Source organism: Amorphotheca resinae (assembly GCF_003019875.1).
Source record: "Amorphotheca resinae ATCC 22711 unplaced genomic scaffold M430scaffold_1, whole genome shotgun sequence".
Taxonomy (NCBI): Eukaryota; Fungi; Ascomycota; class Leotiomycetes; order Helotiales; family Amorphothecaceae; genus Amorphotheca; species Amorphotheca resinae.
Window position 1 is genome coordinate 3,229,274 of NW_020194471.1, and position 22,348 is coordinate 3,251,621.

The 22,348-nt window shown below is 51.3% G+C and overlaps 7 protein-coding genes across 7 annotated transcripts; 3 read left to right on the top strand and 4 right to left on the bottom strand.

The window, feature by feature from the left end:
• Positions 1–289: 289 nt before the first annotated feature.
• Positions 290–4,215, bottom strand: M430DRAFT_93870 (hypothetical protein; the record flags this gene model as incomplete). Its single annotated transcript, XM_024869794.1, has 4 exons — positions 290–2,781; positions 2,837–3,055; positions 3,106–3,177; positions 3,228–4,215. The coding sequence occupies 4 exons, from the start codon at positions 4,213–4,215 to the stop codon at positions 290–292; spliced, it is 3,771 nt and encodes a 1,256-aa protein (XP_024725671.1).
• Positions 4,216–6,783: 2,568 nt separating this feature from the next.
• Positions 6,784–8,438, top strand: M430DRAFT_32629 (hypothetical protein). Its single transcript, XM_024866203.1, has 3 exons — positions 6,784–7,177; positions 7,359–7,524; positions 7,647–8,438. The coding sequence occupies exons 1-3, from the start codon at positions 7,158–7,160 to the stop codon at positions 8,112–8,114; spliced, it is 654 nt and encodes a 217-aa protein (XP_024725672.1). The 5' UTR covers positions 6,784–7,157; the 3' UTR covers positions 8,115–8,438.
• A 963-nt stretch (positions 8,439–9,401) lies between these two features.
• Positions 9,402–9,989, bottom strand: M430DRAFT_163616 (hypothetical protein). Its single transcript, XM_024863451.1, has one exon. The coding sequence runs from the start codon at positions 9,937–9,939 to the stop codon at positions 9,508–9,510; it is 432 nt and encodes a 143-aa protein (XP_024725673.1). The 5' UTR covers positions 9,940–9,989; the 3' UTR covers positions 9,402–9,507.
• A 3,085-nt stretch (positions 9,990–13,074) lies between these two features.
• M430DRAFT_38833 (hypothetical protein) lies at positions 13,075–14,098 on the bottom strand (the record flags this gene model as incomplete). Its single annotated transcript, XM_024867279.1, has 2 exons — positions 13,467–14,098; positions 13,075–13,386 (listed from the first exon to the last, which is right to left on the bottom strand). The coding sequence occupies exons 1-2, from the start codon at positions 13,647–13,649 to the stop codon at positions 13,075–13,077; spliced, it is 495 nt and encodes a 164-aa protein (XP_024725674.1). The 5' UTR covers positions 13,650–14,098.
• A 505-nt stretch (positions 14,099–14,603) lies between these two features.
• On the bottom strand, positions 14,604–15,246 carry M430DRAFT_163653 (hypothetical protein). Its single transcript, XM_024863452.1, has one exon. It carries the CDS (start codon positions 15,034–15,036, stop codon positions 14,650–14,652), a length of 387 nt encoding a protein of 128 aa, XP_024725675.1. The 5' UTR covers positions 15,037–15,246; the 3' UTR covers positions 14,604–14,649.
• Positions 15,247–15,271: 25 nt separating this feature from the next.
• On the top strand, positions 15,272–16,956 carry M430DRAFT_24509 (hypothetical protein; the record flags this gene model as incomplete). The annotated part of the gene is made up of 5 exons (XM_024865076.1): positions 15,272–15,350; positions 15,407–15,463; positions 15,638–15,751; positions 15,802–16,029; positions 16,217–16,956. 5 exons carry the CDS (start codon positions 15,272–15,274, stop codon positions 16,954–16,956), a joined length of 1,218 nt encoding a protein of 405 aa, XP_024725676.1.
• A 2,522-nt stretch (positions 16,957–19,478) lies between these two features.
• Positions 19,479–21,924, top strand: M430DRAFT_47198 (hypothetical protein; the record flags this gene model as incomplete). Its single annotated transcript, XM_024867907.1, has 2 exons — positions 19,479–20,939; positions 20,998–21,924. 2 exons carry the CDS (start codon positions 19,479–19,481, stop codon positions 21,922–21,924), a joined length of 2,388 nt encoding a protein of 795 aa, XP_024725677.1.
• Positions 21,925–22,348: the final 424 nt, after the last annotated feature.

The following is a 22,348-nucleotide window of genomic DNA, read 5'->3' on the forward strand; positions in this document are numbered from 1 at the left end:
TGCATCCTGGAATATGTCGAGATCGCCGGAAAAAAGTGCCAATCGAGCACATCAAATGAACGCCCCTTCAAATGCAAAACGATCTAGCTTTATTGGACAACCAGCTGACAATTTGTGAGCTGCGACCAGTTGTTGTTGGACAAGCATGTTGATGAGCAAATCCTCCCGGTATAGCACTCGGACACTGTACACGCAATCTTCAGATCAAATGATCTTTGACGCGACTTTGGCTGCGACCTCAATGCAATGTCTTGGCGACACTACAAATCGGTGCGCGTGGACCAACTAATCATCCTCCCTTTCGTTCAGAATCATCATTCGGTAGCTTCTCGCCATGAGCTAGTCCTTGTGCCACACCCTTCAACTCTGCAGCTGGTCCCTTTTTCTTGTTCTTTGGGATCTTCTGCCAGTTTCCAAAGCTGCTGCCCTCGCTCTTTGCCGCTCTGGTATGCCCATTGGTCTTTGAATCGACAGAAGCCTGTTTGACTTGAATCCCATTGAGTTTCGACCCTAACTTTGAAACCTCTGGGGTCTGCTCTCTGATATTAATAGCCGACCCGTTATGTTTTGTGTCCATGGCCGATTCAAATTTCCGGCTGGTTATCGGTGAAGGTGTTCGCGCTTCATACACAGGGGATAAGTGAGGTGTATCATCACGCTGGTTCTCGTTCAGACCAAATCCGATATCGAGAGGGGAGACACCGCCATTCTGAGCCTGGCGGGCTGGTCGATTACGAGGAGCTGGTGACAGATGAGAACTGTTCCCCTGCTCGGGGCGACTGAATCCATTCGATGGACTGAGCTGAAGTGAGGAAGTGCCATTCACGACTGGTGGGCTTGCGAATGAGGAAGTAGATTCCAACTTCCCCAGGTTCGAGCCATTCACCACCAGCGGTGGATCCATTCTTCTCTCCAAGTGTAGGTCTCTGGGTGTATGCTGACCAGACAAATCATGATCAAGAGATAGCTCGCTCCCTGCGCCAGAAAGCCGAGAGCTCGAATCCATGGAGCCGCCCGCCGATTCAATACTGTGATCCTCAGAGCTAGAAACTTCACTAACAGAGGCTTGCCAGTGTGGGATTGATATTGGGGCTGGAACGTTGGACCCATTGACCACGAGTGGAACTTGATTATTCAAGGTGCGAAGATTACCGTTCGAAACACACTGCTGAGACGGCACTGTCGTAAGCGGGGCTGAGTGTGCACCCGTAGAATACGAACGGTCATGCCCAAGTGGGGATGGAGATCTCGAGGGACGTCTCAGGCGGTCCAGAATTGACTGTGGCAGTTGCTCGGTTGATAATCGGCGACGACCTTGCTGAATATCACCAAACGTGGGAATGGCCATTGGTGCTGTTGGCTCTGTACGCGTCGCGCTAGCAGCGGAACCGTTAACGTAGTATCCTACATACTCTCTCGGAGTTGCATCTTCAGGAGGCGTTGCGGCAAAAGACTCTGAAGGAGTTTCAAATCCAGACTCGGAATTTTCATCCGCGATGAAATTCGGAATGAGAACCCCATTACTTTGCCGATATTGCGTGTATGGCCCGAGGCCAGGGTTCACTGTCCCAGCCCCCTGCAGCGACAGTGGCAAAGGTGCTGACCTTGCAGCAGGTTGAGAGTGGGAACGCATTGAGCTGCTGGCTTGAGCACCAGAGGTACTCGTGATCGAGGACCTGTGCATGCTTCGTCTCAACTCAGGAACAGTGGCGCTCATGGACGGAGATGAGGGATTCGTGCTCGGGGTCTGATATCCATAGACCGGTGTTGCACTGTAATGGAGAGGGTAGTAATACAGCTCGGGTCGAATGGGTGCTGTCAGGGGCGATTGGTCAAAAGAATTGGTCCGATTTCGATCGGTCGCTTGCTGCTGTACTGGGCCGCCATTCCCTCGAGTCTGCGACGGAGAGAATGTTTGACTCTGATTCTGAGCTTGAGCCTGCATATAAGCTTGAGACTGACTGTAGAGTTGGAGTCGGAGGTTGTTCTCTTGGGCCTGTAGGACGGAGTAGGTCTGGAAGAGGTCATTGTGTAACTGTGCTTGTGCTTGTTGCTGGAGCCAAGTGTCCTGGGAAGCCAGATTCGCGGGCAGCGCCCCAGGAAGGTATCCGGGGTGGTTATCAAATGTCGCACTGGACGCTCTTCGGCTATTGTTGTTACCGCGCTGACTGCTATGTCGGCCACCCCGATGAGTCCCCCCTCTCCCACCTCTACTTGACTGGGACTGAGACGCGCTCCTTATTATTGCTGGCTTTGATTTCGCAGTCTGTCTTTCCCTATGAGGTGGCTTCTCTTCTTTCGGGAATTCGTACTGTTCACAGCATTCATCCAGCTTTGCAGCAGATACCAGATCGAACGCCCGCCTGAGCTCCATATGCAGCCCGCGAAACGAGGTTTCGTCGGCAGTATTCCCAAGATTTCGACTGGTATTGAACGGCTCCTCCACGCAGAGCATGTTATTGTTGCCCAGATGCCACTTCTTCTCGATCTTAGAAATCTGCTTACCGCTCCGTACCGAAATAACCAGTGTATCATAATCGAATTCGTGACCATAGAACTTGAAGAAGTTAAACAGGAGCTCCCCCAGTGTCTCTTCATTTTCCTTGCCGAATCCGCGTAGTGACTCGATGTCGTCTGCAAACTCGCTTTCTTGCCCATCTTTACGCGGGGTTTTCGAATGCGGTCGCTGATGAAGGGCTGGGAGAATGGGAGGATTTCGACTTTGAAGGAAGTTGATGATCATGGATATCCAAGTGTACGAGCTGAGGGTACCACCAAAAGCTGATAAAATTGTTAAGAGTCTTATTCCACTTCTGGGGTGTACGGGTGCGCTTACCTGCATCATTAACTATCCTTCGCTTTGTCCAATGTTTGATTATCATAGCCAGGGGCCGCACTCGAGGATCGATCTGAACATAGGTCTTAATCATCCGAGTGTTCTCCAAAGCCATTGTATTGTTGACGTTCATGTCGCATGCAATATTGAGCTCTGGATCCAAGATCTTGACAATCGGGACTTTGGCTGTGGACACGCAGATAACCTCCTTCATACCGCCTGGTGGGCTATCAGCATCTTACTTCTGTTTTGCAAGCGATCCAGCTTACTCTTTGCCAGGAGATCTGCGATCTTGCAAACCCCCTCCAATTCCTTCCAATCAGTTGTTATGCATACGTCAACTGTTGATATTGTCAGTATCCTGGCACCATGCAGACCATTGCCTACTAACCATCCGATTCATCTGTGGAAAGGAGATTGCCCGTTGATCCAAACACATGCACCTGAATGTCATGGCCCGGCCATTCATCGTTGAACAACTTCTGCAGCTTCCTCACGAGCTTCTGTTTCTTGCTCTCGACTTCCGGTGTTGGTAGTAGTCGGTCATAGAGCTCACGCATGTCGGCGGACAGTTTCCTCTCCTCCTCCTCCGACAGCTTGCTCTTGATGTCTGCTGGATTCAGTTTCTCCAACTTATCGCTCCCTATACTATAAGGCATCCGCCGCTTTGTATGTGCCAGGGCGGTCTCGTAGCGACATCGTCCTTGTGGGGGCGGCAATGGCCTTGAAGATGTGAAGGCGATGTTCGACTCGGAATACGCGGATCTGGGAGAGTGGTTAGTCGTCGTGGTGGGCGAATGCTCTCTAGACTCGAACGAGAACTCCTGGGCATATTGATGAGGCGTCGATGGCACGGAATTCGATTGCTGCGAGACGCTCGTGTGCTGTGGTAGGAGGGGCCGGGAGGGGAGCTGGTTCGCCAAGTCGAACTTTTCCACCGGCATTGTGGCGGGAGTTTCCTTCTCTGCTATGAGCACACGCTCGCCTTTACTGTATTTGCGTGACTCCTTATTCCCATGACCACCCCTAGTAGCAGATTTGTTCTGTCGTGCCGTGTTGCCGCCGCTCGAGCCTGACCGCGACCCAGGCACAGCCTGAATATGTTGTGCGGAGAGCACAGGGGGAAGCGGCGAAGCCAGTCGTGTAGCTCTTCCAGAGGCTATGAGGCGGTTGTACTGAGCAAGCTGCGCCTGGTGGTAGGATGAGTGGTGTGGGAAGAGGATGGGGAGGAGATCGATCGGGGTCGGGAGTTGAGATGCAGCAACACCCGGCAAAAAGTTGGGTAGAGACTCTGCAAGCGTGTTGCGGCGAGGGAGTTGGGGCCACTGCGCCGATAGATATTGATACTGAGAATTATCGGCAGAAGACTGGCCCTCCATAAAACCTCACGGGCTCAGAGAAGTCGTGGGTCTGTTGGCATCCACGACTGGTTCAGATCCTGCTCCCGCTCCCGCTCTTGCTCTTGCTCTCGGCCGTCAGCACCCTGGCGACAAAGCAGCAAGACAAGAAGAAAAGCCGGTGTCCTGCCCAACACGGGGTATTGTAGAGCTGATCACACACACGAGCAAAACCAAGTCTTCTTCGGAGCAGGGAGCGCAGGTCGCAAGGCCGTGGGGATCTGGGGAGACGGTTGGAAGAGACTATCCCTTTTCTCGAGCGAACGGGGTCTTTTCGGGGAGTGGGAAGAATTGGCGAGGGGCTCCAAGAGGACCTAGCAGGCGGGTGCAAGTGAGAGACGAGGCGGTGATGCAGTGGAAGGGAATTCTACAAACGAAGTGCTGAACACAGGAAACCGGCAGAGAGATGGTGGTGGTGGTGGTGGTTGACCTGGGGGGGGCGAGGATGGTGGATGGGGGAGTGCTTTGTTCACGATCTGCCGCTCTTCAATACGGAGACTTGGATCTTGGGTGAAGGACCTCGACTAAGGTAGCGCTAGGCAAGGCGTGCACCGGCCAGGCGAGAGAAAGAGAATCAATCAATCAAGCAATCGGGCGCAGGGAGGCCGAGAGATAGGCATTCTCATTCTCATCTGGTGTTCGTCTTCTCTATTCCTATTCTGTTTCTATCTCTATCTTCTCATCTCCTGTCTGCATCTCTCTCTCTTCGTCTCCGGCGAGCGCGGCATTGGTCCTGTGGGTTGTCCGCAGGTACATTGCCCGCCGTACCTCTCTCATCCCAACTTCCCCCCGTCTCAGGGTCAACCTCCACCCAGTTGGGGAGTAGGTTTATCCGCCAGCAAGTCCCTTGAGACGACATGAGATTCTTTGTCCTGGCTTGTCTCGCCAATCAGCCAATACCACCGTGACTCGGTCCTCTGGCAGCTAAATGCCCTGGAAGTTGCAGTACCGGTACTTCAACAATGTCTCAGCTACTCAAGACGCGGGGCCCTGGATAAGGCCAGGAGTACCTATAGGGTCTCTGGCTATCTAAACTTCGCCTCCTTAACCCACCAGTCTGACCTGAATCAGACTGGTTGCTCAACCATATTTCAGCCAACCTCCCCCCAACTGCTCATTCCGCAGCCTCATGAGTCCTCACGGCAGATGATGTACACCTCTGCCCAATCCACTGACGAAACGAGGTCAGCATGCTCTGTAGTGACAGCCTGAACCCGCCTCCTCTATGCTATAGCATCCGTACTATCACGACAGACTCGACGTCCGGCACGGGGCGGTTTCGAGCCTGTCAAGCAAGCAGCCGCCAGCTCAAACAGCGATAGGCAGAGGGTGATATGGAATGAGGTTAACGCCTGTATCCGTATGTAAAACTCCGGGGCCAGGAGGAGAGATGGGAATGCTTTGGAGAGGGTTCTCCGTTTAGACACAGGCACGCCGATTTTCTTTGTGGTCAGCCACACATAAAGGATCGGGGAATCGTGTGACCTTGGGATCTATATACTGTTCACCATGTCCTCCTTTGTGGCACAACCGTCCTACTCTTCTAAAAACCTGGGGAAAGGGAGAAGTCCGTCGCTAAACGCAATACAAGAACCTACGCCACAGCCGTGGGCCCTCAATATCAAGCAGGCTTTTATTATTCTACGAAGGTACTGATTCAGGAATAATTAGGCCTGCCTTTTCATGTCCATTCACCCGGCTGAATGTTCCCCGCAGTTGATACCTTGCCTATGTGGGCAAGGTTCATGTTGGTGAGCGTCAATTGAAGATGTCGATGTCTCAACTACTGAGATAAGTCTGGGCCGAAAATAAGTATTCCGTAGTGAGTATCTACCATCGAGGTGTCCGGACTCTTGGCCTGGGTCTGTAGCACGTTTCCCAAGCCAAGTAGGGTATGACAAGCGGCAGGCCAGGTACATGTATGCTATACAAGGGACGGCGCGGTGTATAGCACGGCATTGAGAGGATGCTTCGAGATCACCAAGAGAAGAGGAGGGCAAGAGAAGGGAATAAAAGGATTAGTGAGCGGCCATGATTGGGATCGGAGCAATGCCCGGCGAGAGCTTGAGCCTCTTCACGCTTGAGTGGCCCTAGACCCGCTACTTTTCAGCACTACAAGCCAGAGAGGAGAAAAATTGCAAAAGAAAACCGAAAGAAAATCGGCAAACAATTACCAAGAAGCAGGCTATCAAACATAGTCAAACGGAGAGAAAAAAAAAGAAAAACAGGCTGGGGAGCTATGAGCACAAGGGATCTCAAAAGGGATCTCAGGACGGCATCCAAGTCATAGCCACCACGACTCTTGACCACTCATGAAGGGCAGCAGATATTTCTCACAGTAGTGATTGATGCACAGCGGACATAGTACAGCCAGCTAGAGTTTACCCATCCCAGCAGCCTCACGATGCACGCCGCCGGGAGCGACGGAATCGGACTAGCCCTGTCTGCTGCTCGACTGCGCTGGGACGGTGAAAGCTCTCTCACGTCATCATGAGCGCCACATCATAATGCCGTCGTGCCTTTTGATATCGAATCGTTTTTTCTGTTATTCCCTTCCACACTCTCTCGCTCTTGATCAATACCCATATATCAATATCAAAGAAACACCATCGATTCTCTCGTGTCCGGGTTCAGGGTTTGTTAGGTGTGTTTAAAAATAACCAACTCGGACTCAATAAAGCACCGACTTGGCGATTATTCCATCACTATCACACGACGATCCAGACCGGATAGCTCGGAATCCCGTACATCGGGGTCTATCAATCAGCAACAGACCATAACAACAACAACAAAACAAAAAACAATAAGAATAAGAGCAGGAACAGGTAAGGCATCAAGGAGGACGCAGCAGGACTAGCAAAGGGAAAGAGAATCAGCACACGACACCTCCGCAAACGAAGAGAAACAGAGGTCACGCTACCAAAATGGGACTCGCAAAATCTAGGTATGTGGGAGGCTGGGAATCCCTTCCCCTCTTCTTTTCTGACTCCCTCCACTCCGACGTCTACATTTCTTTCTCCAGAGAGATAGCTAGGATTGTCACTGCAGGAAGGGAAGAAGGAAATAAAAAGGAAAAGAAAAGAAAAGAAAAGAAAAGAAAACTGACGGAAAATGCCAACTTATAGGACAATCACCCTGGTGGTAGCACTGGCAACATTGACATCCAACATCCTCTCGAGCCTTCTCTTCAGCCAATTACCCGATGATCCATTTCACCTGGCCAGCAACTTTAGGTGGTATCTGCATTTTGCGAATGTGTTGAGCGTCTTTGGATTTGTCGGATCGCTGCGGGTAGGTCTTTTTGGATCTCGAGTGCCCTGAATGCCTTCTCAAGCACCCATCCCCACCACGAGCGGAATGTCAAAGAAGGATTCAGAGACAGGCATGGGCACCAGCTAACACAATTGGAACAGCAACATGCGCTCAGTATCGCCGTCTTCTCCAATTACTTGATTCTCGACACCATCCTCTGCGCCATCCCCCGCTTCCTCGTCCTCGGCCTCCTCCAAAACCTCTCCCACACTCTCTGCTCCTCGCCGCCCTCCTCGCCCTTCTCCCCACCCCCTGACACTCAGTCCCACATTCCTTCCTCACCCACCGAGCTCCACGCTTACTCCCCCAACTCCCCCGCTTCCCAATGGGAGCGCGTGACCGGATCCTGGACCCCCGACGGCTGCTACCGCATCGTATACCTCACCCAAATGGCCCTCGCAGCCGGCGTCATCGCCGGCACCCTCCTCCAATTTGTCGGTGCCCTCTGCGTCCGCGAATACGCCCGCGCCCTCTGGGTGCGTGACCTTCGCGACGAGGCCCTCCTCACCCGCAGCGCGGAACGCGGCGAGGCCCCGCTCTCCGAAAAACAAGCCCAAATCAAGAACTAACCGATCTCACGACGACGAAACTATTGATGTTGCATGTCAGGCAGAAGCAGAAATTGTATATACATCCAGGGGTTGGGCATAGGGTACGGTCGTTGGGCGTTATTGGGATACCATCATCATCATTCATCTAATTATTTTTTTGCAACATACGGGGTTGGGGATGTACGGGCTTTCAAAATGGGAACGAGGATATGTTTATTATGTCATGCTGCGCTGTGATTTTTTTCGAAGATGAGAAGAGAAGAGAAGGAGAAAGAAAAAGATGTAGAACTAAATACCCCTTTGATAATGAAGCCCCTTTTGGATATTCAGTTTGGTCATAATGAGATATGTAGTGAACTTATGTAGTCTAAGGAGCTTATATGACAGCTACCTATATATGTGCACAGGGCCGTACCTATATATCCCTAGGCAGGTCCAGAACCCACCACATCACACTCAAAACTTCCAAAGATCCAGAAGAACCTCAGACTACCTACCTACCTCCCAGCTATGGATATCTCACCCGTCTCACCATTACTATAGGAAGAGAGAGAGTATGAACCAGCTAGCTATCAAGATCCTGAAATATAGAAATCATCTCCGTCTCTTCTTCCTATATAAACCCCTTTAATTCATACATATATACCCTTCTCATAGCTCCCCTAATGCTAGAACCGACTTCTCTTCTCTTCTATACATATGTATAATCACAACTCACTATTTTTAAAAAAAAAAGGAAGAAGAGTGAAGCTCGAGATATCATATCACGGTTATTTGATGATTTGATGATTTGATGATTTAATGAAGAAGATAGAGGAGTTGGGTTCAAAAGCAGTTGTTGGATATGTGGGGGTGGGAAGGGAAGGGAGGATCGGGTGGGAACTTCTTGCTTTTGTATAGTATAGTGAAGTGAAGTGTTCTTTGTTTATGTTTGGATTTGGATTGGGATTTATGTATGTAGGTAGGGGAGGTAGGAGGTGAGAATAAACAAGGAGAAGAGGTCTGAGGACGTAGGATTACCCACATGTATGTAGGTACCTACCTAGGTAGTTATCCAAGGAATGCCATCTATGCCATCTATCTCTTTACCTCAAGCCTCAAGGTAGCTAGCTTATGTAAACCTTACCTTACCTACCCTATAGCCAACTCATGTATATGTACATGTGCCATAAGTACCTGTACACTGCATATTGCATATCCGGGTAAAACCGCCAGCGGAAAGACTACCCCAGTATGCCTACGCGGCAATATATCGGCCTTTTCTTTTTTTTTTTCTTCCTTTTCTTTTGTACCGAGAAGCGCGAAGTGTTATTTGGTTTCTTTTGTTTTCTTTTTTTTCTGTTTTGGATTTGGGGAATGTGCAGGGTTGAGAGAGAGGAGGGAATCAGGAAATGGTGGGTTTGTTATGTACCTAGGTAGGAAGAAGGAAAGGGGGACGTGGCGGATGGATGGAGGGATGGATGGGTAAAGGATGGATGATGATGATGATCGCCGGGTAAGAACTTGGAGGAAGCGAGATGCGAGGCGAGTGGGGTGAGGGGAAAATACGGAGGGATGGATGGATGGTGGTAACTGCAGGTGGTATGTATGGACAGTAATATAGAGACCCGGGTAAGGCAGGAATGTGTGGATATTCGGGGAGAGAGCTTAGAAAGACGAAGGCTTGGGGTTGGAACTTGGGGTAACTTGTACATGGATGAATGGATGTGATGCATATGCGTCTAGGTGCAGAGCAGCACAGCGCCATGCATGTAATGCTGCATAGGGAGTAGTAGTGACTACTTGCTTGCGGCGGGCTTTGAGAGAAGGCGAGAGAAGACGGATGAACTGAGTAGTGCTGCATACGCCGTACATGTAGGCAAAGAAAAATCCCAAAAAAAATATGTGAAGATCTTACCTCTGGACTCCTTCGGGATCATCGACAATAGTCCCCTTTGTGGTGGAATTGGTAGCCATAATTAACCTCAGCTCAGCACGTGCAGAACAACGCAGGAGGAGGCGACTCCGGGATTCATAAAGGTGACAAAGGCTCAAAGAACGCCCCGCAAATCCCAACCCGCATAAATGTAGTACTCATTATCAAATCACCACGGCCGTGTCAATGTTTCTGGCAGGAATTTTTGCGCCGGACGGACGACGACGACGCTTACTAATGCCTGACTGGGCGGCTAGTAATATCGTGAGGGACACGGCGGCGGGAAGTTAAGACTTGAACAGTGGTTAGTTGGGCTCAAGAAGAGTGGCCCCTGCAATCCCTGCGGCTTCGTGTGGGCGGGCGTGGATAGGGCGGCGATAACAACGGTTGACGACGGCTTGACAGGAGGGAATAGTTACGGCGTATGCTTCGGGGAGTGCGACGGGGAGGAGGCTCTTATTTCCGTTGACTCGGCGTTGAATCTCTGGACTTGAGATTTGAGTTGAGTCTCTGGGTTGAGACTGAGCTTTTGACGGTAATGCTTCTCTTGAACAGAGGATAAGGGATCTTGATATAAGCTGGATGACAAGCGGTTCTGGATTAGAATTCGAATGCAGTAAACTGGCAGCGCTGCGTGATTTTCGTTTTCCTGTTGATCAATCGAAAAGATGCCAGCAAGAGACCGTAAACATTCTGGAGTTTTCTTGCTGCACTAATAAATCAGCCTTACCGGGCCTCCATGTGCACAGATGATGAAACGCACCGCAGAGCAAGCATGAAATTCCTGAAGCCCGCAGGACCAGATTCCAGAGCCCGATGGAAGGTCTGAAGAAAAGAAGGCTTGGACGCTGGAGAGGGAAACGAAATGAAGCGCCACGAGCCGCCCCCGAGGCTAATAACTTAGTAAAGGTAATCAGGCACAAGGGTATCTTAATTTACCGTAAAATGAACTCCTGTATTTCAGGTCACTGTCGTTCCATGGCCAGACTCGCAATTACCAAATTACTAAATTACACTTTCGGGGAGTACACCTATCAACCTTGCCTACTATCCCTTTCTTCTACTCGAGGTCGCGAGCTCTCTCTCCGACACTCCCTACCTAAATCAACAAACCTTAACATAATCTTGACAAAGCTGCTCGACGCCGGATACTCTAGGTTGTTCGGAAGGAAGACGGGCAGAATAGTCTCGATCATAGAGGTGACAAGGATAGCGAAGCCATCCCCGGCCGGTTAAGGGCATCTACTGAGTCTGCTTACCGGTAGTCTGGTTGATGACGACTCGAAGTCTGGCGATCCAGGTTCAGTACTTTACTTCGTACAAAAGTTAGGAGTGAATTGCCGTTGACAAGAAAGAGGCGCATATCTATCGTACAGCATACATGATAATAATGGACTTGATGCACTAAGCTAGTGCTGAAAGAATACCATGAATTCGTAGCTTTTCATGTCTTCATATTTGAATAGAGATCCTGTCAGGATTTGATGAGTCCATCTATAATTTAACCTGCATTGTCAAGTGCCAGCTCACCATCCACTGAATAGGGCTGAGCAATTATGCTTGTTTCTAAATCTCGATACTCTCTCCGAGACTTTCATAACCGCTTTGTTTGCTGTCTTTCTGTTTTGGCCATAGAATTTTGCTCTTGTACTGAGTCTCTGACTGCTCTTCGTATTCAAATTCAATTCATATAATATGCCCTTGCTCGAGTCCGAATCCTTTTCCTATACTGAAGTCTAAAACCCGACCTCGTCACAAGAAGTTCTGTTGCACATCGCACTTTTACTTATTGACCTAGGTCGATGAAACTAATTGGTGGATGCCTCACAAGTGTGACCGTAATCCTAAATGTGAGCCTGTGAACAATGTTAAGAGAACATCCCTAACCAAGAGGTAACTGCTTGCTATATCTTCAAGTCTTGACTCGCATTATCACCTTACAACGACTTTAGTCCCGTATAGGTTTCTTCTTCCGCATCATCAAAGACCATAGGCCCATGTCTAGTTTCTGGGAAAAGCTTCGTCGCGTCGAGAATCTCCTCATCGGAGGAAAGGGCTCTTGCTGAGAGCTGTCAGCTTACTACCTTGAAGGACCTTAGAGATGTCGTTCTCTAGATCAAAACCCACTTTGCGAATAACCTACTCTTCGGAACTTAACGCAACTTGAAAATAAGGGAAGGTGCTTTCGTTATCAAATCCAACTTGGTGATACCCATTCATCAACCTTCTCTTCGTCCTTCGGCTCAATTTGTGATATTTGACTCTTAGGAGAAAACCTTATAGTAAAAGATAGCTAAACGTCCCAAGCCAATCTCCCAGAAGATCTAGCCCCAAAAGCAAAACGTAACTCGAGACTTGCGGGATGATGACTGGCACAGTTGGTTATTTTCAGAGGGTACTTAAGCGCAGGCAGACAGAGGCAATGATGGCAGAACTCAACATGGAAATCGTGCTCGGACGAACTTCCTGTGTGTGTTTAGTAATGACAATCAGCCCGTACCTCATCTTAAGACCATCGTATGTACAGAGGGATAGGCGCTAGTAACACACTAATTGAACTCGCTTACTGTTCAGGGGCAGCAAGCGGGAAGCGCCGGGCGTGCTCGGGGATACAGCCGCTTGGAGTATTAGTGGTACCGGCGCTGGGGTTCCGGCCTACGAAGACAAAAGGGGGAGATGGTTTACTCTGTAGATAGAAATAAGGGGGCCCAAGATCTAGTTCATGTACACAATATAAAGTGTTCTCTAACTACTAATACTTGAGGTTCTACTGTAGTTGAATCTACTCACCCTCCGAGCCTTGATAAAACTATAATCTATAGAGAACAAGTACTGTACGATTACATTTACAGGTAAGATTAAATCCAGTGCAGAAACTAGGTAGAACCTAAAGGTCTGTTTTATGAGACAATAAGGATGAAGAGAATTGCGCTTACTCTGTCCTTCATTCCTAGAATATAGTATTAGAAGTAAGTCAGTCGACGATAAGAGGCATATTCCAGTGTTGTTTGTCAGCTCGCGGCTTCGGGTGTCTGTGGTGCCCATTGTATTGAGCCATTTCCTCTATAGCAAGAACGTCCCGCTCGCCGCTTTCTGGACTCCCACGTTCAGTAGGCGGGCATCCTTATAACACAGCGTGTTCAAGCGCCTGATTTTCGCTTCAAGGTCTGTCATTGACATCAAAACTTGCAGCTGCTTATCTCCTCTACCTTGTATCGACCGGCCGGTGCCTATTGGTGAAGAGAAGCAGCACCAGCGCAAATTGTACCTGTTGTCGCTCTGTGGGGAAGGTAGAAGCGTCGCGGGCCCAGTGGAGATTTGGTTAAAGGCATCTATTCCTATGACGGCTTCGAATTGACTCGACCTCGGATTCGTCTGTTAAGGTGCCATTAAGGTTCTAGAGACATGTTAGCAACCTCTGAGCTAAGCAAGATGGAATGATAGTAAGATCTGACCTTGAGAGCATCGTTTGCACCATGTCCATATGGCGGCCTTTCTCTGTTGAATAGCATTCTGAACAGTAGCAAGTATTGACTGACCACACTCGTCTTCTTTACCTGATATGCCAGGTATATGTGGCGAAGGAAAGTCATTATGGTCCCCTTACAATAGTTCCGGATTACACTGTGCCAGTCCATCCTACCAAGGTGATTGCATAACCTGGTGGGCGTCAGGCTAGCTGACCACGTTCGCAATCTGACCTGGCATGCCTCTTATGTTTCGAAGATTGTCTTTGGTGGCGGCGGAATAATTCTTGATCTACAGCAGTCGTCTTGTCTAGCTACCTGGTAAGATCATGGTAGTATGGGGCAGGGAGTTCGCTCTTCGGTCCGGGGCAGCGACGACGTCCAATGCAAGCATCAAAGTGCGCGATGTTCTGCAGCAAGGTTTCCGGTAGTCAGGGCGACGATAGCGCACAGCCTGGGGGTCATGGCAGTGGCGGTCTTGTCCTGCCTTGAGATAGAGTCCTGAGCGGAGTATCGGGTGATTGATTGGATTCGGAGAGAGGGCGGACGGTGGGCGTAGAGCCAGAAGTAGCTGAGGAGCGACGGCTATGGTTTTTGATAGGGATCACCCAAGGTTGAAATAAGGGGGAGACAAAGTAGGATGTTGGGCAAGAGAAGAGACCATCGACCGTTGACCATTGACCGTTGACCGTTGACCGTTGACCGTTTACAAGTTGGAATACCCGTACGGGAATCGTCCTTTTGCTACGACGATCAGCGGGGCGGAGCTCGAGCCGTTCACGTGACCCTTCTCGGAGGCTCGAGGCGCCGTAAAACAGGGGGCGAACTTTATAAAACCCAAGGTACCGTGTTCTGGTATCATACACCTTACCTTAGGCACATTGCCTTGGTTTTCCATGCCTTACCTACCTACCTGCCCTGTATGCCGCTGGTTTGATATAGCCAATAGGTAGGTTGGTAGCTAAGCAGGATCTGGGGCCTTCATTATCGCTGTCGCTGTCGTTATTGCTGTTGATACAGGGGATGTTATAATATACGATAACACAGCGTGGCATGGTAAAATTTCGGCCCGTAAAACAGCGGGCAATCCTCCCCGAAATGGCAGCCAGAACACCACAAGCTCCACTAAATTTGTAAATGATCAATTATAAATGGTAAATTGTAATAATCCTCATCTCGCTCGCAAAATTCTAAAATTCCAGAATCTCCACCACCACCACCCTTCCACCCTTCCACGCCGCCGAACCCACCATCCGTGATCCACGAACCACGCTCTCTCTCCCTCCTCCACCCCAATCTTCAGAGCACCACACACCTTACCTACCACGGCCACTCGACTACTCCCACTACTCCCACGCCCTCGCGCTCTCTCCTCTCCTCTCCCTCCCTCCCTCCCTCCTCTCCTCCTCTCTTCTTTTCCTCTCCCCCCCCATATCCCTCTCCTGATCCATTGATCCGTTTCGACAATTCTCCGCCTCGTCGAGGGCCGTTCTTTTCTCTGTCTCTGCTCTGCAACCCCCGTCTGAGTTTTCGTTTGGTAAGCCGGTTCTTTCCACATCACCACGCACCTCCCGGACTTCCTGTTCCCTGCTTTCAGGACTTTTCTCCTTGGCTTTGGCCATGCGCCCCAACTGCAGCACTCTTGCCACGCCCCCGTTCATCCTCGATTACTACGCATACTGACAGATGGCCCTCCTCTAGAGTCCTCTCCACGGCCTTGTCGTATTACGTTCCTTATCTTCCGACTCAGCACTGCAGGCTCCAGTTCTACAAGCTACATTTGATCCGAAAATATGTCTTATTACGATAATCAGCAGTGGCAAGCTCCTGGGGCACAGGCTTGGGACCAGCAGACGCCACCGGCTCGCTCTGGTATGTTGACGTCGATGGCGAGATATATAGGGATGGTCAATTGACGGGTGTTACAGGTGCCAGCTCGGCCGTTCCGCGCGAAGAATCAGCGGCCTTCATGACACAATTAGAGGGTACGTGCAGATATACACGAGTTCATGGCTACAGATGGTGTTGATGGCAGGCGCAAATTTTTTTGGGGGGGCCCACATATGATTATCGGAGAGACACGGCCGCATATGCGCGCCCCCTTCAACACCATCTCGCCTACACGTTTTAGGGGGTATGAAGCTGATATATTTCTCCAGAGGTCGACCGTGCGATCGATAACCTCGCCAAGAGTGGGAAGATGTTCGGCATTCCTGGCCGTCGCGACTCGATGCCAATGGGTGGACCGCCAAGAGATTTTCCGCAACAGTTTGGTAAGCTGCATGCCATGTTGTCTATATTTCACGGGCTGATAAATGGCCAGATCCACGCATGGGAGCCATCCCTCCTCGACACCACTCTGTCGGGAGTGATTTCACTGATGCCCGCTCCTTTTCCGGGTCGAATCTTCAGAACTTTTATGCCAGCCAGCGCCATCAACCATCGCGTGGCGCAAATGAGGCCGAACAAGTGATGCAGGCGAAGCGAAGGATGGCAGCCCAACGTGAGAGAGAGCTCCGCAATTATCACCAAGAGCAGCAGTACAATCGAAGTAGGCCACCCTCTTCTGTAACTTCTGTATAACACGAACTCCTATACCCTGTACCCAGCGGTCCACATAACACTCAAAACTCTGTACATGCTATCATTTCACTTGCTTCTGATACTACGTGTGATCTCTTAAGTTTGCGGATATTCCCTGTCAAAACATCATATCAGCAGTTACTGACTAGAATAAGGCATTGTAGCTGAAATCTCTACTTTTGGTGGTAAACCCGATCGGACCATTAGCCCGGGCAGCGGTATGAGCGAGGAAGAGCGCCGCGAGTTGATTGCGAGCCAGCGAGATCGTCTCTATGGCCAAGGTCCTTACTCCGAGAGTGGCTTTGACGAGAACGGGACCCCACGACCAGGAACTCAGGGGTCGGGCTCCCAATCCGCCACTGGCATCCGTGGGCACTCGCCATTAGCCTTTGACCACTTCAATGCCCAGGCCAGCCAGGAGCAAAACGCCAACCAGCAGGCCCAAGAACCTCAGTCCGCAACACAGGGTCCTGGCCAACGCTCGCGTGCTAACAGCACCTCGTCGCCATCTTCGAACCCAACCAGCAGCTTCAGCATCTTCGAGTCGGCCGCACAACAATCCAGCCGGACGTCGACTTCCTCGCCCGGCGGCTCTCCTCCTCGTCAGAAGGCGCCAACTGGGTCAGGCGTTGCACCCATCGGGACCCGTCCCGCGCAGGCGCCCAATCCAGCGCTGACCAAGCAGCGTTCGACCACTCCGCTGCCCTCCCCGCTGAGCTATGGATTTGCAGCCAACAACGATGAGTCTGAGCAGAAAGATAACAGAACGACATCCGCGGCAAGCAACCCGAACTCCCAGAATGCATCTCAGCAGGATGTCGCTCTAGGATGGGGCTCGAAGAGTGGTGTCTGGGGAAAGAATTCGTTGGGTGTACAGGCTAGCGTTTGGGGTTAGAGGATGCTTCAATGCACGAAGCAGTCCTCTCGGAAGGAGTAATAATGGGGAGGATTAAAAATTCGGTTCTCGGCTTGCTATGGATGGCGTAGGAAGGACCTCTCTTCAGTTCGGTTTCGGTCGGTCTTGGGATGGCGCTCCGGCCCAGTGCGCTCTCCTCTCCCAAAATACACACGCACGGGCATCCTATCGTACATCTCGGTTTTTCGTTATGGGGTTTACTCGTCCGGGGGAATATTGGCTAACGGGGTTTCGCGTCTCATTGTCGTTCGGAATCTTGCATTTATGGGTGTCGTGTGGGCTTTTTTATTCGCGCGGGATCCTCTCTTCCTTTCTTGTCCTGTCTTTTGTCCCTGTCTTGCGCCTTTCAGCTCGTTTTCCGTGTGTCAGGGTGTTCAGTGTCTGGTGGGCTGTGCAAATGGGAAAGGTGTGAAGTTGGGAAGTTTGAAAAAACTGCGCGCTCAGGTCGGTCGTTCTTCTGTTTTTCTGTGCGGGGGTGGATGTGGTGAGAGCGGGAGATGCGTCTCTCTATTAATCAAGCGTGCGAGAGGAGCGAGAAAAGCAACATAGCAAGGAAAGCGTCCAAGGGTAGCATGCAGTGTAGTAAAGAAAGAAAAAGACTCGGTTCATCATGTAAAGCAGCAAATGGAAGGGGGCGTAATGCAATGCAAAATACGCAAAAGAAGCAGAAGGGTTCCATGTGCTTGAAGCAGAAACGGTTCATACACGACCTCTTCCCTTTCCTTTCGACCCCTTCCAGCCTATATTGCTCTGAGAATGAGGACGAGGATAAACGGAGGCTGGTATATATACACGGTTTTAGATTTTGTAATTTAATCTCGCAAGGGGAGGTTGAGCGGACGTTGGGCTGTAGCTACCTTACTGTGGAGTTCGGGTTTTTCACAGGTAAGTTCATTGATAGGGGTTGAAAGGGTGGATTATTAGACCTATTGTTCTTGATTAGGGAAAGGGAGAGGAGGTACTTTACCTTAGGTACCTTACCTATGTATACCTTATGTATATAGGTACGATGGTATACTTAGAAGTATACATCTTTGGTGAAGCCTACCTACCTACCTCTGCAAACAGCACCAGCGACAACGTCCCTCTCTCCCTCCCTACATATCTGGCCATACACAAGCATGCCGAAGGGCTGACAGAGCAGATCTCCAAGTCAGACGTCACTGTACCTTCGGGACAGCACACAAGGTGGGAGTATATAAGACTAGCCAGAGCTGCCCTTGTCGAAGATGTCGCGAGGTCATCCTTACTATACCTACTGGATCTCCATACACCTCATCATCCCGCATGAAATCACATACTGTATGTGAAACTTAGCATGAAGAATAAATAACCCTGACACAGCCTGCCCCCTACAGCAGCCCACTTCACTTCTCAAAAGACGGCCTTGCATCCGATGATCTGGAGGGAGGGCGGGTCGTTTTCCACTCTCTTGCATCCCGATGCACGGTATGTAGGTAGTTCACTGTTCGCGCAAGGTATCACGAGCAAGCGTTCATCGATGGCCAGGCGCCACTCGTCATAGTACAGTAACAGAGAGGGATATAACTCCACGACCCTGCATCGCAATCTTGGACAGCTCCACACTCGCGATGGAGGGGCCCGGGGGGAGACTGTGCTGCTCGATGGGCCGCAGGCTGGGCACCAACGCGGGCCCGCAACGTCGATCACGGTGGAAAGCGAGAGGAGGAGGCGTCTGGAAGGAAGGCGGCGGAGATGCCGGCCGGGTCTGGAGGGGGCGGTTCGAGTGCGGGATATTGGGCCATACTGTTGATTGTTCTCGAGTCTGTTGAGTGTCGCCGGTCCTCTCTCTCCTCTCTTGAACTGCTCCCTCTCTTCTTCTCTCTTGAGCGGGATGATTGATTGAAGACGACCGACTCTCGAACTTCGGAGCACGGCAAGGTAAGGTACCGAGATGTCTTGCCCTGATCACGTGCTCGGCTAGCTCAAGCCATTCTAGGCCCTAGCCCTTCTCCGACATGGCCGACTCCACCAACAGCGACGCTTTCTCGGCCCGTTGGCAGAAAAGCGTGAAGCGTTCCACAAAAAAAAAACACCATCGCGAGCTACCGGGGCACGCTCTGAGAAGCTTCACGGTAGATCCTGCACTATGATGTATCGGGGACGTGGAAGTCCAAGTCCTGAGCCGGGCGGATAAGACTGCTTCTCTCCAGTTCTCTCGTTGTATCTCCATCTCCCGCATTGTACCGTCATTGCTTCTCTGGCAACGGCTTCATTACCAAGGTTATCATTCTTATCTACCTTACCTTTCCTTGCCAGGGGTCTTCTCCTCCCTTACTATCATCTATAGTACCATCCGCAATTCCGTTTCGCACTTATGGGCTTCACGACTTACGATTCCTCTTCTCGCACATAGATCCTATTCAATGCCACTGCATCCATCCACGGTCCTAATGTCCGCGTTTTAGCTATACGCCCCCTTACCACGCGGCTCGGGTTACTTATCTGGTTATTTTGTGTTTTGGCTAGGAGCATAAGACATGCCGGATGATCAAACAGACGCGCCTGGTGGCGGAGGAGAGGGACGGCATCTTTTGGAGCGGAGTGCAACACAGAACTCGGCACAGGGAGCATCACAAGGCGCAATGCAGAATCCGGAGCAGGAGGAGGGACGAGGTTCGGGGGAAGAGGCTCAGACAGACGAGCAGCATCCGGTGCAGCGAATGCCCACAATAGAGACTCCCGACTCCCCTCACACAGACTCTCCGCTACATCGAACGACGACCTCATCGCAAGGCCGGACAACACCAGCTCGTCCGACTTCCTCTTCTCAGGAGGATCCGAGAGGCGCTGGGTTACGCCGGTCTGGCACTCTACCGCTTGGGACAAGAAGCTCGGCCAAGCGGGATCCAGATTCTCCTGCAACCCGCCGGCGAGGTGCCACAATATCGGCACGGCCTCGCAACCTCGATGCCTCACCACTAGCACAACGACCCGGGAGGAATGCCTCCGTCGAACCGCCGGCATCCGAAGGGGAGCATATGGATCCTATACCAGAAGGCGGGAGGCCGCGGATGAGTGGGGATCGTGGATCACGGCGCGGGACGGAGAGTGTTACCTCAGAGCAGGCTCGTCCGAGCTACCTCGGATTGCGTCCACGTGTTGGTACATGGACGTCTTCTGCTCCTCGAGAACGGTCTAGCACGGCGCAGAGGAGGCCGTCAGTCGCACTTGCAGCAACGGCAACAGGGCGATCCGGTGGAGCTGCAGACACACAATCACAGACGGGTTTCTCCTTGGCAGGCCCAGTTCCTGAAGTGGTGATGCCCGCCAATCAACCATATGTAGATCCTGGATACAGCCAGCTGAACCCAGCATACGAACAACCTCTGAATACCCGACCAGTGTGGGGTTTGGCCAAGCCATTACCGCGTGTTATCCGCCCAGGAATGGTTCCAACTCGCAGCGAGGTACAGCAGTCACAAGATCAGAGGCAAGGCCGTCCAGATGCAGATCTGGAGCAAGGTAGGATTGAACCAACCTTACGAGTAGACAAGATCTCATCCCAACTTCAAAGTACCAGGCAAAACCGGGAAAACCAGCTCTTCCAAACATACAGCAGAAGGGGAGGACCGGGGGCCCCGAGTCTTGGGCGGACTACGTCGAATGTTCCACCGCTGAGTTCCCCGTCAGTACCTGAAAATGGTGAGGATGATATTGGGCCGATGCCCCCACTGGATGAGGAGCACCCCGTGTCACCTGGTGGTCTATCACCTGGCGGGCGAGGAAGGTTGAGGCCTTCGGAAGAGCGATGGTATCCTGATGACGCTGCTTCGATCGCTACTGCACATGAGGAAGACGGGTACTTTGATGATGGGAGTGATCTCCACGCCTTCCCCTTGAAAGCTTACGAGGCGGAGGGCGATGAGATCCATAACCTCCACACACATTGGTCTGTGATCCGATTACGCTTTCGAGAACCTCTCGCTGAGTTGTTAGCTGCATGTCTACCCAACCCCCTCATCCTCTGGGTGTGAGAATCTTTGTTAACTCTCCTAGGTCACCGTCCAACTCACCCTCGGATTCTGTTCCGATCTCGCGGTCGTAACATCGAAGGGCACCACTGGCAACGAGGGGACCACCGACTGGGCCTGGGGACTAGCCACGATGGTTGGGATCTACATCGCAGGTGGTATCTCCGGTGCACATCTTAACCCGGCTATTTCCATCATGTTATATATCTACCGCGGTTTTCCGCTACGCAAAGTCCCCATGTACGTCTTCGCGCAGGTCCTTGGCGCTTTTCTTGCCGGTTTAATCTCCTGGGGCCTGTTCCAAAAAGAAATCATTGCCTACGGAGGAACAAATCTCGGGCAGGGTGGCACTGCGAGCGCGTTCATCACGTTTCCCCGACGGCCGTATATTGATGCGGGCACCGCCTTTTTCAACGAGTTCACTGGCACGGCCATCCTATCCATCTCTGTGCTGGCCATGGGTGACGATACTAACGCCCCCCCTGGAGCCGGCATGAACGCCTTTGTCATTGGGCTCGTCGTCACGATCTGTAGCATGGCATTTGGGTACACGACGGGCGCCGCCATGAACCCCTCCCGTGACCTGGGACCGCGCCTAGCGCTCCTGGCCGTTGGTTACGGCGGCTCCCTGTTCTACGATCACCACGTCTGGTGGATCTACGGGCCATGGGCGGCGACAATAACGGGCGCCATCTTCGGGGCCTTCCTGTACGACTCAGCGATCTTCGTGGGCGGCGAGTCGCCCGTCAACTACCCGCGCAAGCGGATCAGGAGAGCAGGCCACAAATGGAAAGTCAAATGGGGCCACCGGGTTGACAAAGCCAAGAGGAGGGTGGCGTGGAAACGGAAGGGCAGCGATGACGAAGGGATGTTTTCGTCGAACGGGATTTCCTCGAACGGCAACGGGAACGGGATCATGGGCAATGGGGTCAAGGACATGGATACGCCTTGAGGAAGAGAGAGAGCTTGATGATTAAATGTTCTTTCGCGGGGGTGTCCGGAGTATGACGGATTGACTAACTGACTGAGTGACTGATTTCTTCACGTATATATATCAATCATAGACTCTTTCATCCCTCCTTCTCCGTATGGCATCATTAGATTAGATTGAGATTTGAGATTTCTGGAGAAAATAAGCCTAGATTCCCCTACCTTAATAGAGAGCACGTTCATTTCTAGATAACTCTTCATCACCCATCTCCTCCCCCAAATTTACCTCGAAACAACAGCCCAAAACAAAAAAAATAGAACAGCAAGATCCTCCTCCCATACCAGGTACCCGTACCGTGATCCAATTCAACCTAACCCTATCCATTATTCGCGGCCCCCACCACAGCCCCTGACTCGCGTCGTCCCACCTAAGCGTACCATCATCA

Coding starts and splice junctions, on each gene's coding strand:
- M430DRAFT_163616 (XM_024863451.1), bottom strand. CDS start 9,939: ATGCAGCACTACTCAGTTCATCCGTCTTCTCTCGCCTTCTCTCAAAGC.
- M430DRAFT_32629 (XM_024866203.1), top strand. CDS start 7,158: ATGGGACTCGCAAAATCTAG. Junction 7,178..7,358: donor ATGGGACTCGCAAAATCTAG/GTATGTGGGAGG, acceptor GCCAACTTATAG/GACAATCACCCTGGTGGTAG. Junction 7,525..7,646: donor GATTTGTCGGATCGCTGCGG/GTAGGTCTTTTT, acceptor CAATTGGAACAG/CAACATGCGCTCAGTATCGC.
- M430DRAFT_163653 (XM_024863452.1), bottom strand. CDS start 15,036: ATGTGGAAAGAACCGGCTTACCAAACGAAAACTCAGACGGGGGTTGCA.